This window comes from Cotesia typhae, unplaced genomic scaffold, assembly GCF_013202065.1.
Source record: "Cotesia typhae breed Kobodo isofemale line unplaced genomic scaffold, CoteBio_Ctyphae contig_48, whole genome shotgun sequence".
Classification (NCBI taxonomy): domain Eukaryota; kingdom Metazoa; phylum Arthropoda; class Insecta; order Hymenoptera; family Braconidae; genus Cotesia; species Cotesia typhae.
Window position 1 is genome coordinate 6,154,688 of NW_027423756.1, and position 24,424 is coordinate 6,179,111.

General features: G+C 33.1%; 5 protein-coding genes across 23 annotated transcripts; 3 read left to right on the forward strand and 2 right to left on the reverse strand.

Moving 5' to 3' along the window:
- Positions 1 to 1,352: 1,352 nt before the first annotated feature.
- Bx42 (Puff-specific protein Bx42) lies at positions 1,353 to 3,744 on the forward strand. The gene is made up of 2 exons (XM_074247080.1): positions 1,353 to 1,650; positions 2,055 to 3,744. The coding sequence occupies exons 1-2, from the start codon at positions 1,637 to 1,639 to the stop codon at positions 3,691 to 3,693; spliced, it is 1,653 nt and encodes a 550-aa protein (XP_074103181.1). The 5' UTR covers positions 1,353 to 1,636; the 3' UTR covers positions 3,694 to 3,744.
- Positions 3,745 to 4,629: 885 nt separating this feature from the next.
- LOC141530146 (uncharacterized) lies at positions 4,630 to 13,991 on the reverse strand. 17 transcript variants are annotated; one of them, XM_074247067.1, is made up of 9 exons: positions 13,853 to 13,991; positions 12,877 to 13,501; positions 11,921 to 12,782; positions 11,775 to 11,850; positions 11,234 to 11,614; positions 10,789 to 11,004; positions 10,578 to 10,700; positions 8,988 to 9,145; positions 4,630 to 8,641 (listed from the first exon to the last, which is right to left on the reverse strand). In XM_074247067.1, exons 6-9 carry the CDS (start codon positions 10,940 to 10,942, stop codon positions 6,863 to 6,865), a joined length of 2,214 nt encoding a protein of 737 aa, XP_074103168.1. In that variant the 5' UTR covers positions 10,943 to 11,004; positions 11,234 to 11,614; positions 11,775 to 11,850; positions 11,921 to 12,782; positions 12,877 to 13,501; positions 13,853 to 13,991; the 3' UTR covers positions 4,630 to 6,862. The 17 variants fall into 17 exon arrangements, with proteins under 17 accessions (XP_074103168.1, XP_074103167.1, XP_074103162.1 ...); XM_074247066.1 differs by having other exon boundaries at positions 11,215 to 11,614; XM_074247061.1 differs by having other exon boundaries at positions 10,789 to 11,614.
- LOC141530148 (uncharacterized) lies at positions 13,607 to 17,621 on the forward strand. 2 transcript variants are annotated; one of them, XM_074247082.1, is made up of 6 exons: positions 13,607 to 13,905; positions 15,415 to 15,643; positions 15,717 to 15,920; positions 16,388 to 16,652; positions 16,912 to 17,249; positions 17,325 to 17,621. In XM_074247082.1, exons 1-6 carry the CDS (start codon positions 13,767 to 13,769, stop codon positions 17,449 to 17,451), a joined length of 1,302 nt encoding a protein of 433 aa, XP_074103183.1. In that variant the 5' UTR covers positions 13,607 to 13,766; the 3' UTR covers positions 17,452 to 17,621. The 2 variants fall into 2 exon arrangements, with proteins under 2 accessions (XP_074103183.1, XP_074103182.1); XM_074247081.1 differs by having other exon boundaries at positions 13,613 to 13,905; positions 16,385 to 16,652.
- Positions 17,622 to 17,769: 148 nt separating this feature from the next.
- Positions 17,770 to 20,096, reverse strand: Rpn6 (regulatory particle non-ATPase 6). 2 transcript variants are annotated; one of them, XM_074247084.1, is made up of 5 exons: positions 19,974 to 20,096; positions 19,497 to 19,833; positions 18,980 to 19,374; positions 18,163 to 18,487; positions 17,770 to 18,061 (listed from the first exon to the last, which is right to left on the reverse strand). In XM_074247084.1, exons 2-5 carry the CDS (start codon positions 19,815 to 19,817, stop codon positions 17,831 to 17,833), a joined length of 1,272 nt encoding a protein of 423 aa, XP_074103185.1. In that variant the 5' UTR covers positions 19,818 to 19,833; positions 19,974 to 20,096; the 3' UTR covers positions 17,770 to 17,830. The 2 variants fall into 2 exon arrangements, with proteins under 2 accessions (XP_074103185.1, XP_074103184.1); XM_074247083.1 differs by having other exon boundaries at positions 19,894 to 20,050.
- A 354-nt stretch (positions 20,097 to 20,450) lies between these two features.
- Positions 20,451 to 24,322, forward strand: Prp6 (pre-mRNA processing factor 6). The gene is made up of 5 exons (XM_074247194.1): positions 20,451 to 20,590; positions 20,699 to 20,758; positions 20,836 to 20,962; positions 21,560 to 23,793; positions 23,993 to 24,322. Exons 1-5 carry the CDS (start codon positions 20,496 to 20,498, stop codon positions 24,270 to 24,272), a joined length of 2,796 nt encoding a protein of 931 aa, XP_074103295.1. The 5' UTR covers positions 20,451 to 20,495; the 3' UTR covers positions 24,273 to 24,322.
- The last annotated feature ends 102 nt before the right edge of the window (positions 24,323 to 24,424 follow it).

The following is a 24,424-nucleotide window of genomic DNA, read 5'->3' on the forward strand; positions in this document are numbered from 1 at the left end:
AAACATTCACTTAATGAACTTATATATTTAAAAAGATAGATCCTTATGTAAAAAAACTATTATAATAATTTGAACAAATGAAATTGCGGATAAATAATGGTAATGAATAAATGTAGAAATGATTTTATGAATAAATGACATTATGATCATTAGTATTTTTGAGGTTGTGTATAAATAAACATTTGTAAATATGATGATCGGTACAAATAAAAGTTGTCCGAATGGATATTTGAATAAATGAAATTCTATCAAAATAAATCAATAAAAATGAACATCTGCATTAAAGTTAATCAGTAAAAATGAATATTTGTCCAGAAGTTAAACTGTCAAAATGAATATCGGTTAAAAAAAAGATTTCCACGAAATGTCTTATAATTTTATAAGCATGTTGCAATCTATTAAGAACGAACTTTATAACATTTCACCCTCAAAGGGCTGTATGTGGATGTTAAAAATTAAGAAAACTTAAAACTTTTAATGTATAATTTTTATAGGTTTAAAACGGATTTTATGAGTATAAATTTTACTCACTGAGAACAGTGCAAGGGCGTTAAATATTAAAAAAAATTAGGAAACCGGTTGACCCTAAAAGCCATCCCTGCAACTTCGCGCTAATTCCATACCCAAGCGCTTAAAATTAAAAGAACAACAACAACAACAACAAAATTAAAAATAAAAGAACAACTGTAAAATTGAACAGATGATCTAGTTTGCATAGAATCATTTTTATTTATATACAATTATACGTAAATTTTTCTGTGCTTTTATTCATTTATATTCATCAGCAATTTTACAAACTTTCATATTTATTTGGACAAATTTTCATAAATCCAAACTTTCATCGATACCAAAGCAACACGAGCAGGCATAAATTATTGTCTCTTATTGTACAATAAAAAATGCTTCTAAAAATGTTCACTTGTAATTTTTATTAATTTTTACATGTAAAACTTTTTAATTTAATTTTTTTTATAATAATTTAATTGCTAAAAATATCTAAAAAAATTTTTATGTCTGTCAACTTCAGTGTCATAATTTTTCACACAATTCAAAAGTTGTTCATCGGTAAGGAAGGAGTTATTCTTTACGATTTGAAAACCAGCCTTAAAACGGAAACATTTTTAATTAAAAAAAAAAATAATGAAATAAAAATAATGCAATAATGATATTTTATAAATCTTTTATAAAAACATTTTCTAAAAAATTATTCTTGAGGCAAAATACAGTTATTTATTTAAAATCCAAATTTTTGTAATGTCTAATTCTCACTGCGCATGCGTTGAAATGACTTTCCGAAATTACTCGGAAGAAGCCGAACGAAAAATTATTATCTCCATGTATCTCTTGTGTGTTGTGTCAAAAGGTACAAGATGGCAGAACAATTCTGTTGAGTTGATGAGTTACAACGAAGTCTAATTTTATTGTGATTTTTTCAAATTTATTTGACGAATAGTGTTTTTAATTTTGTATATTTGATTTATAAAGTAGTGCACACATAAATCGCAAAGTTAATTTCTTACAAAGACTAAAAAATTGTAGTATCTATTAAACTTATATTCACGTTTATTCACCAAACGTATAAAAATTTACGTTGTGAACATAAATTTATGCAAATAAACCTGCATAGCAAACAAAAATGCCGTTAAGAAGGTATGTACTTTTAATTGTAATAATTAATTTTGTTTTAAACCTAGAAAAAAAATCGCAAGTTTTTTTGTGTAAATCATAAAGGAAAATATGCATGTATCAAAAATTTCACAAATTTTATATGATTAATTTGATGATAATAAAATCAGCATACATTTGACAATTTTTACAAATTTTTATAACCTACAATTATAAAAAAAAAAAAAAATATTTTTTTAAATTTACACTTATAATTCTTTTTAATTTCTACACGTGCAATTTTTTTTTTAATAATTCAATTGTTATAAAAAACATAAAAAATTATATGATTTCTGTGGATTTCAGAATTATATAAATTTTATGATTATTTGATTTTTAATCGTTTCAAAAAACATTTTTACTAATAATGCTTTCCATTTTTTTTCCAGTTTCTTACCAGACCCTAGTCAAGTAACTTGGGACAGATCCGATGAAATCCGGGAGCAAAAATTAAGACAGAGACCAGTGTCAGCTTTGGTTAAAGCTTTTGTGACCGCTCCGCCATATGGTCAAAGAAAAGGATGGATTCCCCGGAACGTAGACGACTACGGAGATGGAGGTGCCTTTCCAGAAATACACGTAGCTCAGTATCCTTTGGAAATGGGTCAAAAAGGCAAAGAAACATCCAATGCGTTGGCAGTTCAGCTGGACGCCGAGGGAAAAATAAAATACGACCTTATTGCCCGACAAGGTCATTCTAAAGACAAAATTGTTTACAGCAAACTGAGTGACTTATTGCCGTCTGAAATAGCCAATGAAAATGATCCGACTCTTGTACGGCCTAGTGAGGAAGAACTTGAGGAAAATACCGAGAGAACTCGCAAAGCACTGGAGAAAATAACGCAGTCAAAAATAGCCGCTGCTATGCCGGTTCGCTGCGCCGACAAGCAAGGTCCAGCACAGTATATTCGATACACACCATCGCAGCAAGGACAGTCGTTCAACTCAGGCGCTAAACAACGTGTCATCCGGATGGTCGAAGCTCAAGTAGATCCTATGGAGCCACCCAAGTTTAGGATCAACAAAAAAATACCTCGAGGACCGCCATCTCCACCAGCACCAGTTATGCATTCGCCAACCCGTAAAGTTACTGTCAAGGAGCAAAAGGAGTGGAAGATTCCACCGTGTATCAGTAATTGGAAGAACGCGAAAGGTTACACGATTCCTTTGGACAAACGTCTAGCTGCTGATGGACGGGGTCTGCAATCAGTCCACGTAAACGAAAATTTTGCCAAGCTTGCTGAGGCTCTTTATATTGCCGACAGAAAAGCCAGAGAAGCAGTAGAAATGCGCGCCCAGCTAGAGAAGAAATTGGCTCAGAAAGAAAAAGAAAAGAAGGAAGATCATCTTCGTCAGCTGGCTCAGAAGGCTCGTGAAGAACGGGCTGGATTGAAGGCTTCTGCGGCTTTGGAAAAATCCGAAGAATCTAAAGAAAGGGATCAACTGAGACATGAGCGGCATAAGGACCGCGCACGTGATAGGAATCTTGCTCGAGCTGCTCCAGATAAAAGATCCAGGCTTCAACGGGAGCGTGAACGTGATATTAGTGAGCAAATTGCTCTTGGTATGCCGGCTAAAAATATCAATACGAATAGCGACAGCCAGTTCGATCAACGTTTGTTTAATACCACGAAAGGTATTGACACGGGATATGGCCCCGATGACGAGTACAATGTCTACGACAAACCGTGGAGGGAGACAAATTCATTAGCACATAATATATACAGAGCCCCCACAAATGTCGACAAAGACAATTATGGAGAAGACTTGGAGAAAATAGTTAAGACCAGTAGATTTGTACCGGACAAAGAATTCACCGGCACTGATCGCTCGGCACAACGCTCTGGGCCAGTGCAGTTCGAAAAAGACGAGGAAGAAGAGGATCCTTTCGGGCTTGATATTTTCTTGCGTCAAGCCAAGCGAGCCAGTGCTGCGACTACAGCAAATTCATCTTTTGCGACTTCATCGAAGCGCAAAGACGATAAAGATAATAGACGAGATGACCGAGAAAAACGCCGGAAGCATTAATTTTTTTCTTTATGTATAAATAATAATAAATTTTTAAATAATCACAAATGATATTTGAAAGGTATTCAATTATTTTTATTTTATTTATTATTATTATTTAATTTAATAATTAATTTTCATTTAAACGTGAAAAGTAAGGTTTTAGTTATATTAAAAAATTTTAACCAGATATTATTTTTTAATATAAAATTTATCTATGTAATTTAAATCAGAAATGTCAAAACTAAACTCCAGCTTAAAGCTATTTTGTCCTTACGCTGAAGACCTAACATAATTTAATTCTATCCAATTATGCATATTGTATATAAAAATAATTTTTCAATAAATTTGTAAAATAATATTACTTAACTAATTAAAAAAAAAATTATTATTTTATTTTTTATAAATATTATAATTTTCTCTTATAAAATTTGATTATTATTGGACATAATTAAATTTATTGGAAATTTTATTATTATTATTTTTATTTATTGTTACTGTTATGATTGATTAAAATAATTAACTAACATTTCTAATTTATAATTAATAATTATCAACACTTCTCTTTGTTTCGCCAGGTTGCGTGTCCTTTTTAGTCGCATCTTTGATAATTATTTAATAATTTTATTGATAATCAATCATCTACTTTTACAATATAATTCTAAAAACGGAGTAGTCATATGCAAAGAAAAAGGAGAGTAAATTCAACAAAAAGTATTTATTTAATTAGCACAAATAAAAACGTAAAATCATCAATCAGAAGCAATTGCCAGCGTTAGTAGTCGATGAGAAAATGAATCAAAAACAAGCATCAGAAGCAACAACATCTGGGACCAAATTGAAGATGACAACAGCCGAGAAGAAATTATTTCGCAGTGTAAAGAAGAAACCAACAAAAAGAAACAAATCGGTTACTGTTTCATCCACCAGTATGGTATTAATTACAATGACTACTGGTTACAAAGTAACTCAAGCTGATTTATTTTCATCATATTATTAAAATTAGCCACCATCATTTTTTTCTATGCCGGAAACACTGGAAGTGGTCACAAACCGCGATGCCAATGATTTTTGGTACACATTTAAAATTAAATAATCAATGATAATATTACGTACTTAATTATTTTCTGATATATTTTTCCAACTTATATAAATGATTGCAATGCTGATTAATGACTTTAATTATACATAAATATTACAGTAATTATTATCATTCTATGAACATGTATTTCACATAATCATTTGTACAGAAAACTGATTGGTAAAGTACTGTAGAGACTACGGAAATGGAAAACATTAATTTATTTTTTTTTCTTAACTTATTATTTTTAAAATTTGGTGCAGCTTTAAAGTTGGACGCTGATAAGAGTTTATTTATTAACTATTAACTAATACAAGCGGTAACAAAATAAATAACATTATTCCTCACACTCATGATATGTTTAGTATTTAACTAGATAATTGCACTAAATCCCATAAGAAATTTATTATAAATAATATAATTAATAACTAATAATAATAATCAACAAATCGTTCAAATATAAATATTAATAAAAATTTTTTCAGTGTCCAACAAAAAGGGCATCACCGTTAAAACTATCTACTTATGGATGGATCATATGCATCGGGCCACGTCGGGCATAAAAATTCTACACAAACATATCCATAATTATAATTAACTTAGCAATATTAAACAAATAATTGGCTGGACAATCTATGACTATTAATCAATTACAATAAATTGCTATCCGGTTGATTGGACGTGTGCAATTTTGAGATGCGTGTGTCACTATCTCACATTGAGCAAACGCATAACACTTTTCACGAGTCACATGGTCTGGACGTATTGTAGGAATAAATATAATAATTTTTCTCTACCCTGTATCGTTTAAAAAACTGAAGCGTAAAAAATAATCTTTAATCATTAGAATAACTTATTTTTTCATTGTCTCATTATTTGGCATTTCAATCACACGTGAAAAATAATTATTCTATTTACTAAATAATTTTTTACTTAAATTAAATGATCAATTAATTAATATGAGATAAATGTCGAGTTCAATATGAACTCATAATTCTAATTATAATGTATTTTTTACCTCATTTAAAGATATTAGTTATCGTAAAAATTACTAACTACAATTACATTATAATACCGATGTGTAGATAAACAAATGCAATATTAATTATAATAATACTATGCGCTAATAGCCAACTAGCTTTTGCGCGTTAAATACATTTTGTTTCATTATTAAAAGAGTACAATTATTTTTTTTTTTTTTTTTTTTTTTTTGTAAGGAATAATAATCATCATTGTTAAGTATACAAATACGAGTAATTCGTAGTAAGAAATTGCACATTGTATCCGAAAATATTGATTTGAAATTTTCCTTTTTTTTTTTTTATCTTTATTGTATAATATTTTGAACAATACTGTTTCTATGGCAATAATATCGTTATATATCATCAAGTATACTTTATTTGATGTATGTCCTCAAAAAGACATTTTTATTAGTATCGTGTTTCGTGTTCACTAGAATCCAACATAATCCGTCGTATAAGTATATATAATATATAAATTGTATGTCTACAATAGGCAGCAAAAATAAATCCAAGAGTTGCTTTATAAATTTTCTATACATTCATAGATCGATTTTCTTACTTTTTTTTCTTCATATACTTTAAATATTATCCAGCTGTTAATATATTTTACTTTCCTAGCTCTGTTTCAAATTGACAATAGACATTGCATCATTACTGCTTTAAAATTATTTTAAATACATCAAATATTACAAATACACAGTGTCTAATTTTTTCATAGATATACATTTATATATACTTTTTTATTATATTATAAAGTCGATTAAATATTATTTATCATAAAAGTTTTCTCATGTTTCATTAAGTATATAAGTATACATTTATTGCCTTTGTTTAATTTGATTATTATTTTAAATATTTAATAATATATTTCGATTCATCAAGTGTATGACGGTCTCAAATAGGTACTTTTGTTACATTTTTCGCCGAAAAAATACTATCTATACTCTGTTTCTATTTGGCAAGTAATTTCAATTATTTATACAAATTTATTTTTATTTTATAAAATAATAGAGCACACATTAGTTGGCAAAATAATGAGAAAACTCTTAGAAAAAAAAAAAAAAAAAACTATTACCAGTATCAGTAATTAAAAAATATGCGGAGCTAATTGGAGCTTCCAGAGAGAGACAGGTCTTGCGAATACACCAGCGAGACCTTTTTCCTTACCGCCTACGAGAAAAACATACAGCGGTGCAGGTGTGACAGCTTCACTGGCAGCAAGTTTTTCTCTCTGTCTCTCAGCACGCGATGCACTGACAGCTCTCCTGGACGGGGAACCAAGCGCCAAACTCTTGGGAGGGGCCCGAGGTTTTACTTCCTGGAGCTCGAGTAATTCCGCGAAAGTCTGAGATGCTGATCTACCTGAAGCATCCTCAAGAACGCTGTCAGGCGGACTATTAAGTAGCTTAGCAAACTTGTCGTCATTAGTCTCTAACCCTAAATAATTAGGATTGCAAAATCCAAACTGACCTTCTCGTATCGTCGGAGCGCGTTGTTTGGACTTTTTCCTATCAGGCCAGTCGTCATCGGCCAAAGGATCTCCAGGACTCCTGGCCTCTATACTCGCATAATCCGAGGTTGATTCTTCACCCTCTTCTAAATCCGCGAACCGTACAGACGCCGATGTAGGAATTTTAGTCGCACAAGGTGTCTTGGGACTCTGAACAGCTTCGTACAAGTGAGAACTGTAACTTTCGCCACGCGTAGGCTGGCAAGCTTGATGGAGAGTTTTAAAGTCTGCTTTTTCTTCCGCTACATCAATAAGCCGCGTCGTCGCTAATCCTTTGTGGTCGTTATCACTGTCCTCGTCGGGATCTACAAAAACAAGTCTCGCAGCCTCCACGGGGGTGAGAACAGGCGTGGGTAGGGTCAGAGCCCGAAAGTTTGGCACGGAAATAGGTTCACGAGTCATGCGGGCACTTTTAGCTTCATAAGAAGAACTTTCGAAGCTGCATTTATTATTTGCCTCCGCTAAAGTACGTTGTCTTCGTCGAGCCAACGCGTTCGCGCTTCGTGATTTCACCATCCCACTCGACGGCTCAACTAGCTCCGAGTCAACTTGCTGGAACGGATAGTACGAGTTAACATCTTGTGGGCATTCTTCAGTATCTTCTTGTCCGCTCAATACCGAGTAGCTGCATTTGTTCGGATGGCTCAGTCTCGAGAGATTTATCTGCGAAAGTTTTGATATTTCTTTGAGAAAACTAGGTCTCGTGGGAGCTTCACACGGCGATACACGATTTCCTCCACTGCTCGAAAGAGAAAATCTTGTTTTATTACTCCGTAATCTCGTCCGATTGTCTTGCACGCCATTCCCCTTTATAACTAGCTCAGAAACAGCCAGAGCGACACTTTCTGCCCTGGGTTGAGGCTTCGGTCCTGGCACGGTCAATCTTTCCCAAGTTTCAGTAGCAAAATGAAACCGCCAAAGATCATTAGTGGCCGATCCGTTGCTTTCACCTCCAAAAATTAACATACAACTGGGCAATCGACAAGCTGCGTGACCGTGGAGTGCTCCAGGTCCTGGTTTACTTTTAAGCAAACTCCACGATGCTGACTTAACATCCCACTTCCAGCAGTCATTTCTTTCCTGTAGATCTGTCATACCCCCGTAGATAAACATCGCGTCGCAGTGTAAAACTGCTGAGTGCTTATGACGCGGAGCTGGACCGCATTCACTTGAAGATAACAAATGCCAAGATTCCGTTTCAAAATGAAACGCCCACAGTTCCGGGGAACTACCACGCAGATCTTGATATCCGCCGTAGATTAACATCTGTCCTCGGTGTACCAGTGCCGTGTGGCCTCTTCGTCCTCTGGGTACCGCACACCCTCTCTGGGCTCGTATTTTTCTCCACGAGTTTGTCTGTAAATAAGACAAATATAACTTCTTTAGAAATTTTTTTTTTATTGAATTACAATCACGAAAAAAAAGCACAAAAATAATAATCTGATAAAAATCAATTGAATAAAAAAAAAATGTTAATATTTTTCTATTATCTTGAATTTAAAAAATTTTTTTCCACATTGTGCATGAAAATTCACATTAATAATTAATTAAAGCTAATAAAGTAAAAGTAAAAGTTTATAATTGAATGAGGAAGAATTTTACAAGATCTGGAAAGCGTTACAATGACTTCAATTTTCTTCAGCTACCTAATAAATTAACAAGTATTTCATCGCAGTTGGTGTAATCTCATCTTTTACACTACCTTGACTGTGTAAACCCATAGCGGAGTTTCAATACCCGCGGAGAACCCGAGCTCGCCTCCGAAAACATATAAACAATCCTTGTAGGCAACTGCGCTGTGCTCCTGAAGCGCTGGAGGACGCTCTCCACTCGGGTGTAGCTCTTCCCATCGACTTTCAGCTGAAACAAGCAAAAGAAAAAATTAAAAAAATAAATAAATATAAAAGTAAAACAAAAATTTTTCTGTTACAATTTTTCAATTACTCGGGTAATTGACACGTTGCTACGGGGAATCAACTTAATATGTATGAATTCTTGTGTGTATCTGAGTTGCACTCTCATTTTGAATAAGAAGATTCCCTCTTCATAAAACATTTATCTCTTCTCAACGGGTTCCAAAACGTGCTACGAGACAATAGGGTTCTCAGCGACTACTTTAGTCAGCGGTTGACCTAGTATTTTACATTAAACATGCTCTATCTACTTCATCGAACAAACTTTTCATAATGTTCTGCTAAAATTTTTTATTTACGTAATAATACATAGCAAATATTTATTTTATCTTGATAAATAATCTGTAAGCTCAACAAGATTATTAAATTTATCCAGTAATTAATTTAATAAAAATTTTGTTTTATTTTCGACTACGTCTCTCAATACGTTTATTTTTATTTGTCTTTTTTCTTAATCGTTTTTTCTGTCTTTTCCGTCTCTGTTCAGCCAACCAACGACCCCTGCCACAGTGAGAGCATTTTTTTTGACCGGGTTTTCTTTTGGCAATCTTGCCACTGCGCGTCGGACAGAACCCACATTTTCCAACGCAATCCGGGCATTTACAGCCTTGGGGACGACGAGGTAGACGTAAACTGGCTACTGATGGATACTGAGCGGTGTCATTCAACTTTAACTCCCCTTTATGATCTCGTTTCAGAATCCCAAACTCCTCATAAGCTTCCAGAATATCCGATAACTTTGTTTCAAAGGAAGATGAAAGAAAAAAAAAAAATTATTGAATTTAATGAAATATAAGTAATAGAAGATATTAAGTAAAAGAACTTTTTTTAACCAAAAAAGTGAATTAATAAATATTAAATACCGGTCGTTTGATTAATTCTTCGTCAGTATTAAGCTGGGAAGAAATGTATTTCAATATTTTTTTGCCAAAACAACTTGACTGTCGATTTAAAGTATTAATTGCCTGGATTATACTATTAAACGTCTTTGCTTTGTCTTTTTTCATTGTTTGTCATTCATTTAAAAAAACATACCTTTGATATTTATTGGAAATATTAATTTGTCAATCGGAAAAATTGTGTCAACAGTTATAAAAGATTGATCAAATAGATAAAACTGCAGCATTATTACGACGTTTAATTTTTAATTTAAATTGTCACCCAACGCATCAATAAAAAATAACATGAGTGATTTTTTTACAGCGATACATGACGTGCTGTAATGTTATGACAAAAAAGCATCGACCACCTGACAACTAAAAAAATATACGTGAGTAATAAATTGGAATACAAGCTAGCAGATACAAGTGTCAATCCAGTGAGGTGTGTAATTGGGGATTGGGATGAGCATCAAGCCAACCAGATGTCAATCAACCAACCGTGATAACGAGAATCCGAATGAGATGTGTTTGCTCGAGGGTATTCAACAGCAGTTCTCATCTGATCATTGAGTACATATAAGTTAAGTCCTGATCCGAGTATTGGTGATTGTATGTGGGAATCTGTATGTATACATGTAGAATATATATATATATATATATAAAGTTCTGAATGTATGTATATGTGTAATCAAGAGTACACTTTACTTACCTAGGCTATACCTCCAGAGATCTTTGAGAGGGAGATTTCCATTGCGACCTCCTAGAAGATAAACATGACCTCCAAGTAACGTCGCACTGTGTTTACTTCTCGAAGGCGGCGCTGGACCGTTTTCCGTTCCAGCAGAAGTCACCGAGCTCCACATTTTTTCCGGCTGTAATTTTTATATTCTTCTGGCTCCAGCACTTGTTCTCAGCTTTTTTTTATCTGCAAAAAAAAAAAAAAGAAACGAAAATTAAATAGGATTTCGTAGTTAATCCGTTCATGCTGAAATTGAGTGGGATTGAAATTCATTTTAGGGCCAGAAGAAAGAGTCACTGCAGGAGCCGTCGCCAAGCAACCATTTCACTCTCCTCTGGTTACATTCGTACTCTCTTTCTTCGTTATCCCTTACCCTCGGTTTCAGTCATCACTTACATTGCTACATACTACCTACTATGTACTATATATTATATACTCCACATATGTACTTGTGTACACATATATAAGCCAAGCTATCAAGCCCGAACCCCCGTGATTGCATTTACTTGTCACTTGTGACGGTAAATCTCTCTTAAGTTACGATTGATCTTGGATAGTTTGAATCAAACTAGAATAATTTTTCATGTTTGTCCATGCAACCGACAGCTATCTAAATCATTAGAGAAATATTCGTGTAGTCCTTTAACTGAACCGTTCGAGTACTATTTGTAATTCCATGTCAGAGGGGTGTCGACAGGACGAGCATGCCGCAAAGGGGAGCCGGCTCGTGCATCCAGTAAATAAAATATCATTCGCTTCTCTTCATACAAATCGTTACTTTTACGATAGATTCAACCTAAAAAAGAAACAATTGAAATAAAAATTCCAACATACAATGTGTAATATTTAAAATCTGATACGGAAGTAACTCGAGGTTACATTCAATAAGATTTTATAGTTTCCTTGTGCGCTCTTGATAGGCTTTATTTTATTTTTTACTTTTTTTATTCATTTACCCTCTAGTCCGCCTGTAGATACTCCGGAGTTAAATAATTTAATTGTTCAACGGACTGACGCTCGACAATTCAATCCCTGGGATAAAATGAAAACTTTAAATTCTATTGGACACTTTTCTATTTATAATGTATTTTCGTTTGCTTACATAAAATCAATGCTTTTATTTTGGTCGAGCTTTAATATTAATAATATTCAATTTATTTATATTCTTCACACTCAGTCAATTGTATTAATAACTCCAAAGTGGCGGTAATAAAACGAAGATGAAAGTAAAAAAAAAAAAAAAAAAAAAAATTGTCGAAGAAAATGAGATTATCATCGATAAAAGTCATCCGTGTTTCATAGATCCCCTTTTTACTTTACTTTGAATCTCTTTTTATTGTTTTCTTCGCTCACAGTATAACAAATCGAGCGGTGTGTATGTATTTAATACTTTATACATATATGTATATATCTAAGGTACTAGCGAAATAAAAAGTGTCAGTGTACGGTGTAAAGCTTTAAGCTTCGCCCATAAATCCCATTATCCGATGCAACTCGTGACCCACATGTGAGCCGCGATTATTCAGCCAATTAATTGTCTTGACGTGACACTCTAGAGTTATTCTTCCGCCAGCTTCACAATTAAGACGTTCTGCAGTCTCCAGCTTATGTATCATGTACACATACAATACATACAATACATAATATAAAGTGAGCAAGAGTACATAGACATTAATAATTGTACATTGTACACGGTAGTGAAGATGATAAAAACAAGGATGAACAGCGTTATGTATGCAGTGTTATTACCATCTACTGTGACGGTGCATACTAAATTCTAACGACGTTCTTCAGGATTTATTTTACGTCGTTAATAGATTGGTGTAATCCACTACGCAGATGTCGTGGTATTACTTGGTCAACTATGACGATGTTTAATTAATAATTAATCATACAGTTAAAAAGTTTAACTAGAGCTAGACTACTCGCTACCTCAACTACTGGTGGATGTATAAAAATAAAAACTGTAATAAATAAATAAATAAATAAATGAATAAAAAAAATGATAATATTTACATACAACGGACATTAACATCAGTAGTATAACATAAAGCTCACCTGATTAAATCATCCGTCGTGGCAGTAAAGTAGTCAAAAAAAAAATCCCCGACGGATTTGATATTTACTTGGTACTAGTAAATAAAATCACACAACAAATAAATTTAACTGTCCAGGTTGGAAAATATTTATCCGGAACGTCGGATCCGCTGGACTCAATCAATTGTAGTGGACATTTCATGTTGTCATCACCAACACAGACACATACACACACCTTATTGATAACCTAGGTACATACTCGATTGGTAACCTCCCCACGTTATTGGGACGCACACTGCACGCTCTGGGTTTGTAAACAATAAGAGCTCTCTCGGTGATTATTGCCCACGTAACGTTTACGTATGTTAACGCTTATAATTCGTCGGTGATGTGTTTGCTGCGGTTGAAGATCCAACTACGTCTGGGTCGAGCACCTAGAGGCTAGCTCTACTCATCATCATCGGGGACTTTACGCAGGCGCTGTCCTACTAACCCTCCACCCTCAGCTTTTTACCACCACCTGCAGCTTTTAAATTGTTCAACCCTCTTTTGGTAATAGCAATGACTTTGATTTTCCTTCTGCTCATTCATCTAGCTATTTTATGTATTATTCTTTCCGCTCCGGGTATTATTCACTAGGTGTTACCTGTAACAATAATATTTGTCAGCTTCATATCAAAAAGACTGCTGTTATATATTATGTACTAAAAAATAATAATTATCTGTCCATACATACATACATACATACATAATAATCTACCGAGGATGAAAGCTTGTTGATATTTGTTTGGGGATCAATGAGAGAGTCGGAAGGACTCGTGGTCCACGAGGAATAGAGTCAAGTGTGTAAGGACGAGAGGACGTTGCCACAAAAAGGGGAGATAAAATTTCTTCTGAAAAAATAACCTCGCATGCGCGGGCGTCGGTTGTCATGGCGACAGGATGCAAGAGAACCAGCCGCGCGTGAATACGTATTGATTACTACTTTGATACTCACTTGCTCTTCTGCTGTTATATCATCTGTTGTCTCTACTATTATGTTTTGCCAAGGTATTTGATCTCGTCCTGCATGTATTGTTATGTATTATATAACTGTATGTAATCTAATGTATTTATATATGTATTATAGGTTATGTACAGAGCAGAGTATGTTCTCTATATATAAATATATATATATGGGGTCGCATCGCATTATCTATATTTGATATATTAGGATATTTATATAGGAATATTCCCATGGGTACTAGTCAACACTTAACAGGTTCCACGCGGTGACAGATGCACACGCGTGTTCAATGAAAAATTAACGGTTACTTGGTTAACTCGGAAAACGCAATATCTCAGCTTCCTGTTGGGAATGCATAATTGGGAATTAATGATTGCTATCAATTTCAATAAAAATATTACTGTCACAGCTTTTTTTGCTTTGCTTTATTTCACAGTTATTATCAAGAGGAAGCTATGCTATTGCTGAATGTTGAATGTATGTCGTATGTGGATATGTATTATACATATTATCCCATATTGTATTATGTATACTAATCTCCAGGCGAGACTAATGGGTTATATTTCATAACTTTCGATTGCTTTTCAGCGGAAGTTTCAAATTAATTTTTGGTGTACAAACTACTTATTGTTGGAACTGTTGTTAATTAAACGTTACAAGGACATAAGTTTCTCCATTTTAATCTTTATCTTTTAGACTGGGTCTATTGTAATATTTTGTTAATTTAGGAATGTCCTTGGAGAGTCTCTTAAAGTGATGACACATGAATCAGGAGCTGGTTTTAGGGGACTAAAATTTCATTCCACGGATACACTCTATTCCTTGTTACACACTACGGGAAAAGTTTTTAAGGGGCTTAGGATATAGTTGGTTGGAGAGGCCCGTTGACAAAAGCACCAACGTGCAATTACAATTATACAAAGAGAGAATACGCCGTAACGAAGAGAGTTGCTCTATGCGTGACACTCTCTTTTTCACTTGAGCAAATTTCTGTCACACTATGTGAGCGACGTATACTTTTTCGCGGGACTCTTAACTTTTTATATTAATAAAATAAAAAATTACTATCATTGTTTTCATAACGTTTAATTATTCGTTTTTATAAAATTAAATTCAAATTTAGTTAAATGACGATATAAATTCGATTAATTGAATAATGATTCAAATGAGATAATTGTTAAGAGATATACGAAACAAAATGCTCTAACGAATTAAATAATTAACGAGCATGCAACCCTGAAGGGCAGAGTGGGTCTCTATGTGATTGCTCGTGTGTGACTACCATATAAATAGTGAAACTCGGGGAAATTAGAGAGTCATTCACTCTCAATTTTTTCAACAAACAACATTACAAGAAATTGTTTATCATTTTTTTTTTTTTAGTTTTTTAGTTTTTTATCAACAGTTGTGTTTTAACTTTTAGTTTTTATTTTTTTCAAATGACTTGAGTCTTGATTAATCAATTTATAAAAAATAAAAGTTTTAAATAAAAATGATTCGCTTAATGAGCTTTTTCATTTTTTTAACACTCGCAATTTACGAGTCCGGTTCAGTTGCAGTGTTATCGGAAAAAAATACACTTGAGCCGATTAAACCATCGTCAGTTGACGAGACTTCAAACGATGAATCTCCGGAAAAGTTTGTTTTACCTCTAGCGGAAGGATCCAGTGATAGCAAAGTAAACAAACGTGATAAAGCTTCAAAAGATGATAAATTTATAGATGATGATAGAAAGGATAAGAGGAATCATGGAAGATTTAGTGAGAGAGAAAAATCCCCTCTGTAAATACTAAAATTAATCATTTTTTTCATTATTTATTTTTATGGAAACTTTATTATCATTTTTTTTTTTAAGCCTCAATTGTTGTGGGAGCAGAATCGAGACTCTCAGGCGACCTGAGTCGACGTTACAGCCGACAACTAGAGCGTCGGATATTAATCGCTATCCAGATCGATATGGAAATCGACCGGATGATAGATACAATAACTGGCAATCTGTCAGACCGAGTAGTTCTACCAACAATGGAGTTTATGGAAACTCTGGTAATCAACCAGACAGGTCAGTTACTTTATTACTTATTACAAAATTATGACACTGAAGTTGACAGAAATTAAAAAAATTTTTATAATTTTATAGCAATTAAATCATTATGAAAAAAATTTTACATGTAAGGTAAACGACCCAGTTATTGACACTTACAAATTTATTTTAGTTAAAAAAATAAAATGTTTTCAAAAAACCAATTATCTTAAAATTTATAATTAAAAAATTACATTTATTAATTTATTTTTTTTAATTAAAATAAAATTGCAAGTGTCAATAACTGGGTCTTTTACTTTAATTAAAAATAAAAAAAATAATTAGTGGAAATTTTTAAAAGCATTTTTTTTATTGTTATTGATTTGTTATAAGAATTAAAAAAATTGATTAAATTGACAGTGATAAAATAACTTCAGTATCATTACAAAATCGTGTTTGATTTTTCAAAAAAAAAAAAAAAAAAAAAAAATATTTTTCATTAGAAGATTTGGATACCGCCCATCATATCATGATTCCGAGTACGGAAGACCCGGAAAGAAACCCAGTTATAATTACGGTTACGGTTACGGAGGATATGGCGACAGTGGTTCTTTCGCAAGTCAAGGATTCGACTTAAGTCATCGTCCAGGTGGAATTTTTTTTACAGGTAGCAACAGACATCCCGGTTATGGAATCCATGGAGTTTTAGAAGGACAAGATGAATTTCCTGCTGAAGGGGGTGGAATGAAACCCAATATTCAAACTCAAAAGGTAATTAATTACTTGAAAAATGAATAAGGTTAAAGACCCTATTAGTGGCACTTTTTCTCTCAATGAAAAAATGTTCTATTTGGAATAAAAATTAAAAATTTCTTTGATCTAAAGGTCTTAAAGATTAAAAATAATATATTCACAAAAGAAATTAATGATTTAATTAATTGAATAAGTACCAAAATCTAAGAAAGTGTCAGTAATGGGGTCTTTTACCCTAGTTCATAGAAACAATTTGATAATACTGATAAAATTTTAGGCTGTAGCTTTGAAAGCGTTGGCAGGAGTCGCGTTAATTGGCGCGGCAGCGGCACTGGCTGCCAATCCAGCTCTCATCCCTGTTGGAGTTCTCGCTGCGGGACGAAAACGGCGCTCCGTTGCACCTGATCAATCGGAGTTCAATCTTTTACAGTTTCCCGAGCAATTTATTCGAGACCATATACCCGGAGTGTACGAAGACGATGAAGCAGCTAAGAGATTCTGGGAGTCACCGAAGTGTGTTGCCCGACTTACCTGCGAAGTTCAGAAAGAATATCTAAAGGCGATTTCGAAGAATCCGAATCTACGCAAGGATGTTCAGCATCGTCTAAAGGAATTGTCAGTATAATTTAAATTGAAGTATTTAAAATTTAATGTAATTTTTGGTATTGATTATTTTAATTATTATTTCAGAATTGATAGTCAGATTCTCAGTGTCGATTATGTTAACCAAAGTATGAAGATGCTGACCAAAATAGCACGCAACGCAACTCCCACAAACGGAAAATGTGAGATATTTACTTGTAATTTCTTTACATAAAATACCTTATTAAATAACATTGAATTTATTATAAAGTAGTAGTTAGAAATTTTTATAAATACATATTTAATAAAATAAAATAATGAAATAAATACGAGTTTAAAACTCATTATTTATTTTTGTTTTATTTATCATTTCAATTTCATTGTTAATTTATTAATCTGCCAATTATTTCATTTAATTAAGATTTATTAATATAATAAATTCAAATTATAGAAGACAAAGTGAATCCTTTGTTTTCGGCCAAAAATTGGAAGTTAGTGACGGACAATTAAATTTTTAATGGATTATCATTATTCAATAAGTTTAACTATTAAATTGTTAATCGTAGTAATTATATAATGAATTTTAATGAATACAAATTTTCATATTAAAAAGGCTATGTAAGTTTCTTTGCTTTCTGATAAAGTGTATCTACAACTTTTCCCATGCTATGTATCGTATCAAGAGCTATTTCGTAAGTTTTATCACGTGGTGCGTCTTCAAATACAATCAACACTCCTTCACCTTGATCCAATACTCCAAGTAATTTCTTATCCAGAATCATTTGAGACAGTTTCTTTTCTACTTGAGCAATTGGCAATGCTATACATGACGCTATGTGAGCAACCTACACATAAATTATTTGAATTAGTCATTTATTTATTTTATAAATATAAATTAAGGCAGTGCTTATGTTTATAATAAAAATCAATAACAAATATTATTTACCTGAACACGCGAATAGGGCTCAACTAATCGGCAAAGATTTTGTTCAAGCATAGTATCATAAAGAGAACCAAGATGAGCACGAACAATAGGATCATCCTCCAACTCTTGGCGATATTCTTTTACAGCTTTTTGAAAATCGGCAAGTGAACGCTTGTGACTGGCTTCAGCTACAGCTTTCATAGCATCTAAATCGCGGCCAGCATATTTAACGGCTAACTTTCCTGACATTATAGCTTGGACATCGTCAGGTGTACGAAGCATTATTTTTGACAGCAACATGTACTTTAAAGTTGTTAGGGCTTTGGGACTATCAACGCTGTCATACCTACAAAAATTAAAGATATTATTAATTGAACTTTTATAAGTTAAACCTCATTTAATAATATTTAATAATAATAAATTAAGTTATAATTTAAATAAAACAATCAAATGACTGTTATTGTCTCAATAATATTGTCAAAATAAAAATATAAGGTAAAAGACCCAGTTATTGACACTTGCAATTTTATTTTAATTAAAAAAATAAAATGTTCTAAAAAAATCAATTATCTTAAAATTTATAATTCAAAAATTATATTTATTAATTTATTAGATTTGATTTTTTTTTTTTTTTTAATTAAAATAAAATTGCAAGTGTCAATAACTGTGCTAGTGTTAATAACTGGGTCTTTTACTATATTTTTAATGTAATGTGGTGACATTTAAAAATTAATATAAAAACGGTTATAAGTAAATATTGGCTATCTGGTAATAAATTAAAAAATTACAAATATATTTTAATCATATGTTTGTAATTATTAAAATTTAATAAAATTACCCTTCAAATGCCTCATAGAAATAAGAGTAGGCAGTCTTGAAATCTCGTTCATCGGCAGCATGTAAAATTCCAGATTGTAAATCTAGAGCAGCTTGCATTTTAGGTGGACAATAAATAGCATTCGCAGTAGTTCTTGCACTGGTCAAAGCTGCTCTAGCTTTAGCTAAATTACTCAGAGCATGGTAGGTCTTACTCTCAAATAGCTGTACTTCAACCAGCAATTGCTTGTCATCGAGTTTCTTCAGCTCCTTCAACAAAGCTGAACTCAGTTGTAATGCCTCGGTGTACATCCCCGTGTCGAAATAAAGAGCAATCAACCTCGCCTCCAGAGATTGTCGGAGGAAGGTTCTCTTCTCTGTTTTTGCCCACTCTATACATTCTTTGCAAAGTTGTACCTAAAAAAAATAGAACAAAAACATCAGCGATGACAACATAACACACCCTGTCAGGTTAGGTTCTACGCTAAACTGCTTCGTCATTCAATACAAAAATAAAGCTACCGATAAATATGACTCACCTCGATTCCTATACCAGCCTCCAAGTCTAAGAAAAAGTCAACCAAGGATCTCACCAGTTTAGCAGCTTTGGCCTTGCTGATAAAACTGAGAAAAGGTCTTGTTGCTCTTATGAGCTCAGCGAGATCTCTAGCATTACCCTCTTTTTTGTAAAGCTCACCAAGCTGCAGGATTCCCTGCTCTTTGATGCGGATGCTCTCTTCGTCATCTTCGGCTACTCCAACATTAGGATTGGATACAATCTCGTTGAGCAAGGATATTCCCTCGCTGCGATTTGTCAAACAGGCGGCTTGAGCACGCTCAAACAACATTGCACCGGCCATTTCAACTTTCTCAGACCTAACGGATGTTATTTATAAATCTCAAATTTATATTTTATTTTTTTTTTTTTTATCTTACTGCTATCGTCGGTTGTATTTTTATTATAAATTAGTTGTCAAATAATTATCACATAAATGCGTGTAAATAAATTCACTCACTCAGTTATTGTTTTTGTTAATAAAACTATCAGACTAAGTATTCACTGCTAACTGCTTATTTTTTATAGTCGTTAGCGCGAGTGCGAGAAAGATCTGGTAAATCTCGTGTCATGCTGCTACTGAAGTCAATTGACTGTCTCTCTTGAAGCTAGTGACCCTCTGATGGTAAGCTAAAAGGTCAAATAACGTCCATGAGAATTAACTTAGCACATATTTACATATTTAATAATTTTTTAAATTTTATAACAAATAAACTATGGCAAAAAAAAATAAGAAAAAAATTTACTTCTAGAAATTAATTAAAAAAAAAAAAAAAATGCAATTTTTTAAAAATAATTATTTGGAACAAATCTTTTTGTTAAATAAAATTAAAAAATTGTCAAGTGACAGCTAACTTGAATATCATATAAACGTCCACTTGAGCCTCGAGCGCCCCCTTATTTCGCAAATTGAAACTCGTCATATTTTAATTTTGGAGCAAAATATTTTTTTTTTATTTTTATTCTGTGCGAGTGTTTAAAAATGGCTGTACCGTCTGCTTCGTTGTCAACGCGAAATAAAAAACATTTTCTTGGTGTACCAGCACCATTAGGATATGTCGCTGGTGTTGGAAGAGGGTAATGATTTTTATTGTTTATATAAAATTATTTTGTTTACTAAAAATTTATAATTCATTTAAAAAATGACTAACGTTTAATTCTAACCTTTTACGTTTTTGTTTTCAGAGCTACTGGATTTACCACACGATCGGATATTGGACCTGCTCGTGATGCCAATGATGTTTCGTGAGTTTTAATTATTAATTATTGAACCTAGATATTTTAAATTGATTCTTATACTTTTAATATTGTTGAATTTGTAGAGATGATCGACACGCTCCCCCAACAAAACGAGCTAAAAAGAAAGAAGAAGAGGAAGAGGATGAAGAGGATCTCAATGATTCAAATTATGACGAGTTTTCTGGATATGGTGGATCACTTTTTAGTAAAGTAAGTAATTACTCTTTATTTATACCTGGCAAACTACTGATCAAATTATCTTTTAATATCATTTTATAATCATAGTTTCAAAGCAGATAAGAGTCTACCTATGAAGATCTTTAAAAGGAAATGTATTATTTATTGATTCAACTGTAGGTACATTTAAATTAATATCTTGAATTATTTATCAAAAGGATTGCAAATTAGACAAATAAAAGATAAATGAAATGACTCAATGAGCTATGATAGAATTCTTGAATGATTATCTTGAATTTCTGGTTAAAATTTTTGTAAAGAAATAAAATAATAGATATTTTTATATAATATTGGGAGTAAGGTAAAAAAACCTAGTTTTGACACTTTCAATTTTATTCTAATTAAAAAATAAAATGTTCTCAAAAAAACAATCATTTTAAAATTTGTAATTCAAAAATAGTATTTATTATTTTTTTTAATTAAAATAAAATTGCAAGTGTCCAATAATTGGATTTTTAACCTTATATACATATTTTATTTTAAGAAAATAATTATTTCTCAATTTTCTTAGCTTACAAAAATTTTTAATAATTTTTAGTTGATAATAATTACATCATTATTATATTACAGGATCCATATGACAAAGATGATGAAGAAGCTGATGCTATATATGAAGCTATCGACAAGCGGATGGACGAGAAACGTAAAGAATATCGTGAAAAACGATTGAGAGAAGAGTTGGAACGTTACCGTCAAGAACGTCCTAAAATCCAGCAGCAGTTTTCAGATTTAAAACGAGAATTGATAAATGTCTCTGAGGATGAATGGAAAAATGTACCAGAAGTTGGAGATGCAAGAAATAAGAAACAGAGGAATCCAAGAGCTGAAAAGTTCACACCTTTGCCAGATTCGGTATTGGCGCGAAATTTAGGTGGTGAGTCTGCGACTAGTATTGATCCATCAAGTGGTCTCGCTTCGATGATGCCGGGTGTGGCCACACCAGGAATGTTGACACCTACCGGAGATCTGGATCTTCGGAAAATTGGTCAAGCGAGAAACACATTGATGAATGTAAAATTGAATCAAGTGTCAGATTCGGTGGAAGGACAAACAGTGGTAGATCCAAAGGGATATTTGACTGATTTACAGAGTATGATTCCTAGTTACGGTGGAGATATAAATGATATTAAGAAAGCTAGACTTCTTCTTAAATCTATTCGTGAAACAAATCCTAATCATCCACCCGCTTGGATCGCGTCAGCTCGTCTTGAAGAAGTTACAGGTAAAGTTCAAGCAGCTCGTAATTTAATAATGAAAGGCTGTGAAATAAATCCAACATCCGAAGACTTGTGGCTGGAAGCAGCTCGTCTTCAACCACCAGATACAGCCAAGGCTGTAATAGCGCAGTCGGTTAGACACATTCCCACGTCTGTAAGGATTTGGATCAAAGCTGCGGATCTTGAAACAGAAACCAAGGCCAAGAGAAAAGTTTACAGAAAAGCTTTAGAAAATATACCTAATTCTGTGAGACTTTGGAAGGCTGCGGTGGAACTTGAAGAACCTGAAGATGCACGCATTTTACTGAGTCGAGCTGTCGAATGTTGTCCGACTAGCGTAGATCTTTGGCTGGCTCTGGCACGTCTTGAGACTTACGAAAATGCCCGTAAAGTACTAAACAAAGCTAGAGAAAATATTCCAACTGATAGACAGATTTGGACGACAGCCGCTAAATTAGAAGAAGCCAATGGTCACATTCAAATGGTTGACAAAATTATTCAACGTGCTATCGAATCACTGAGAGCTAATGGCGTGGAAATAAATCGCGATCACTGGTTCAAAGAAGCTATAGAAGCCGAAAAATCTGGAGCAATACACTGTTGTCAGGTTATTATTCAGTATGTGATTGATTGCAACGTCGAAGAGGAAGACAGAAAGCATACCTGGATGGAAGATGCTGAGATGTGTGCTCAACAGGGTGCATTGGCGTGTGCAAGAGCTGTTTATTCTCACGCAATTAGTCACTTCAAGTCTAAGAAATCTATTTGGCTGAGAGCTGCTCACTTTGAAAGAAATTATGGTACAAGAGAGACACTGGAAGATTTACTGCAACGAGCGGTTAAACATTGTCCGCAAAATGAAATGCTGTGGCTGATGGGTGCTAAATCAAAATGGATGGCCAACGATGTGGCATCCGCCAGAGAGATTCTGTCTTTAGCTTTCCAGGCAAATCCTAATTCTGAACAAATTTGGTTGGCTGCTGTTAAACTTGAATCAGAAAATGCTGAATACGAGAGAGCGCGACACATTCTTGGAAAAGCTCGTGCTCAATGTTCTACGCGTAAGGTTGTTATGAAGAGCGCCAAGTTAGAATGGTGTCTTAATAATTTAGATAAAGCACTTCAGCTTTTGAACGAAGGTCTAAGAGAATTTGATGATTTCCCTAAATTATGGTTGATGAAAGGACAAATTGAAGAGCAGCTTGGTCAGTTGGACAAAGCTTTGGAAACTTACAATCTTGCTATCAAGAAATGTCCCCAGTCAGTTCCACTTTGGAGACTGTTGGCTGACTTGGAGCGTCGCAAGAATCATATCACCAAGGCGAGATCTGTTTTGGAGAAGGCACGTTTGAAGAATCCAAAGAATCCTGAGTTATGGTTAGAGGCTGTTAGAAATGAAATGAAGTCTGGTGGTATCAGAGATATGGCTTACACTTTGATGGCTAAAGCTTTACAAGAATGTCCTAATTCTGGGTTATTATGGGCAGAAGCAATCTTTATGGAACCCAGACCTCAAAGGAAGACCAAGAGTGTGGATGCTTTGAAAAAATGTGAACATGATCCTCATGTTCTTCTTGCAGTTTCAAAGTAAGTTTTATATTTAATTTAATTTTATTATCAGGCATAATAATTTTTAAATAAATATTTTAAACCTTTTATCTAAATTTTTTTAAGCGTCTATAAGACAGAATTTATAATCAAGATCGTTTGAAAAAATAATTCTTAATTTAAAATGTAGTTTTTTTTTTTTTAATTTAAATAACATTAATTTATTTATTTGTTATAGGCTCTTCTGGTGTGAACACAAACTGACAAAATGTCGCGAATGGTTCAATAGGACAGTAAAAATTGAACCGAAGTTAGGAGATGCATGGGCATATTTTTACAAATTTGAAATGGCAAATGGAACACCCGAGCAACAAGAAGATGTGAGGAAACGAGCTATTGCTGCAGAACCAAGTCACGGAGAAAATTGGTGTAAAGTTTCAAAAGACATAAAAAATTGGTGTCTGAGTATTGAGCAAATTTTAGTAATTGTTGCTAAAGATTTACCAACACCTATCTAATTAACTTAAAATTTATTTTATAGTAATAATAAACAATAATAATAACAAACTGTTTATTCTATTAAAATCTTAAGTCTAGTTGTAAGTTTAAAAATAATTCATAATTTATAATTGAAGAAGGCAGTAAATGGGTTGTTTTAATGTAGTCTATT

What these genes read in the sequence shown, in the direction of transcription:
- LOC141530146 (XM_074247071.1), bottom strand. Translation starts at nt 10,942, where the DNA reads ATGTGGAGCTCGGTGACTTCTGCTGGAACGGAAAACGGTCCAGCGCCG. An exon ending in TCTCTGGAGGTATAGCCTAG is followed by an intron (nt 10,701 to 10,788) that starts GTAAGTAAAGTG and finishes GTATACATACAG; the next exon opens with ATTCCCACATACAATCACCA. An exon ending in TATGGGTTTACACAGTCAAG is followed by an intron (nt 8,642 to 8,987) that starts GTAGTGTAAAAG and finishes TCTTATTTACAG; the next exon opens with ACAAACTCGTGGAGAAAAAT.
- LOC141530148 (XM_074247081.1), top strand. Translation starts at nt 13,767, where the DNA reads ATGCGCGGGCGTCGGTTGTCATGGCGACAGGATGCAAGAGAACCAGCC. An exon ending in TACTATTATGTTTTGCCAAG is followed by an intron (nt 13,906 to 15,414) that starts GTATTTGATCTC and finishes AGTCCGGTTCAG; the next exon opens with TTGCAGTGTTATCGGAAAAA. An exon ending in GAGAGAGAAAAATCCCCTCT is followed by an intron (nt 15,644 to 15,716) that starts GTAAATACTAAA and finishes TTTTTTTTTAAG; the next exon opens with CCTCAATTGTTGTGGGAGCA.
- Rpn6 (XM_074247084.1), bottom strand. Translation starts at nt 19,817, where the DNA reads ATGGCCGGTGCAATGTTGTTTGAGCGTGCTCAAGCCGCCTGTTTGACA. An exon ending in AGGCTGGTATAGGAATCGAG is followed by an intron (nt 19,375 to 19,496) that starts GTGAGTCATATT and finishes TATTTTTTTTAG; the next exon opens with GTACAACTTTGCAAAGAATG. An exon ending in AGCCCTATTCGCGTGTTCAG is followed by an intron (nt 18,062 to 18,162) that starts GTAAATAATATT and finishes ATTTATGTGTAG; the next exon opens with GTTGCTCACATAGCGTCATG.
- Prp6 (XM_074247194.1), top strand. Translation starts at nt 20,496, where the DNA reads ATGGCTGTACCGTCTGCTTCGTTGTCAACGCGAAATAAAAAACATTTT. An exon ending in GTGGATCACTTTTTAGTAAA is followed by an intron (nt 20,963 to 21,559) that starts GTAAGTAATTAC and finishes ATTATATTACAG; the next exon opens with GATCCATATGACAAAGATGA. An exon ending in GTTCTTCTTGCAGTTTCAAA is followed by an intron (nt 23,794 to 23,992) that starts GTAAGTTTTATA and finishes TATTTGTTATAG; the next exon opens with GCTCTTCTGGTGTGAACACA.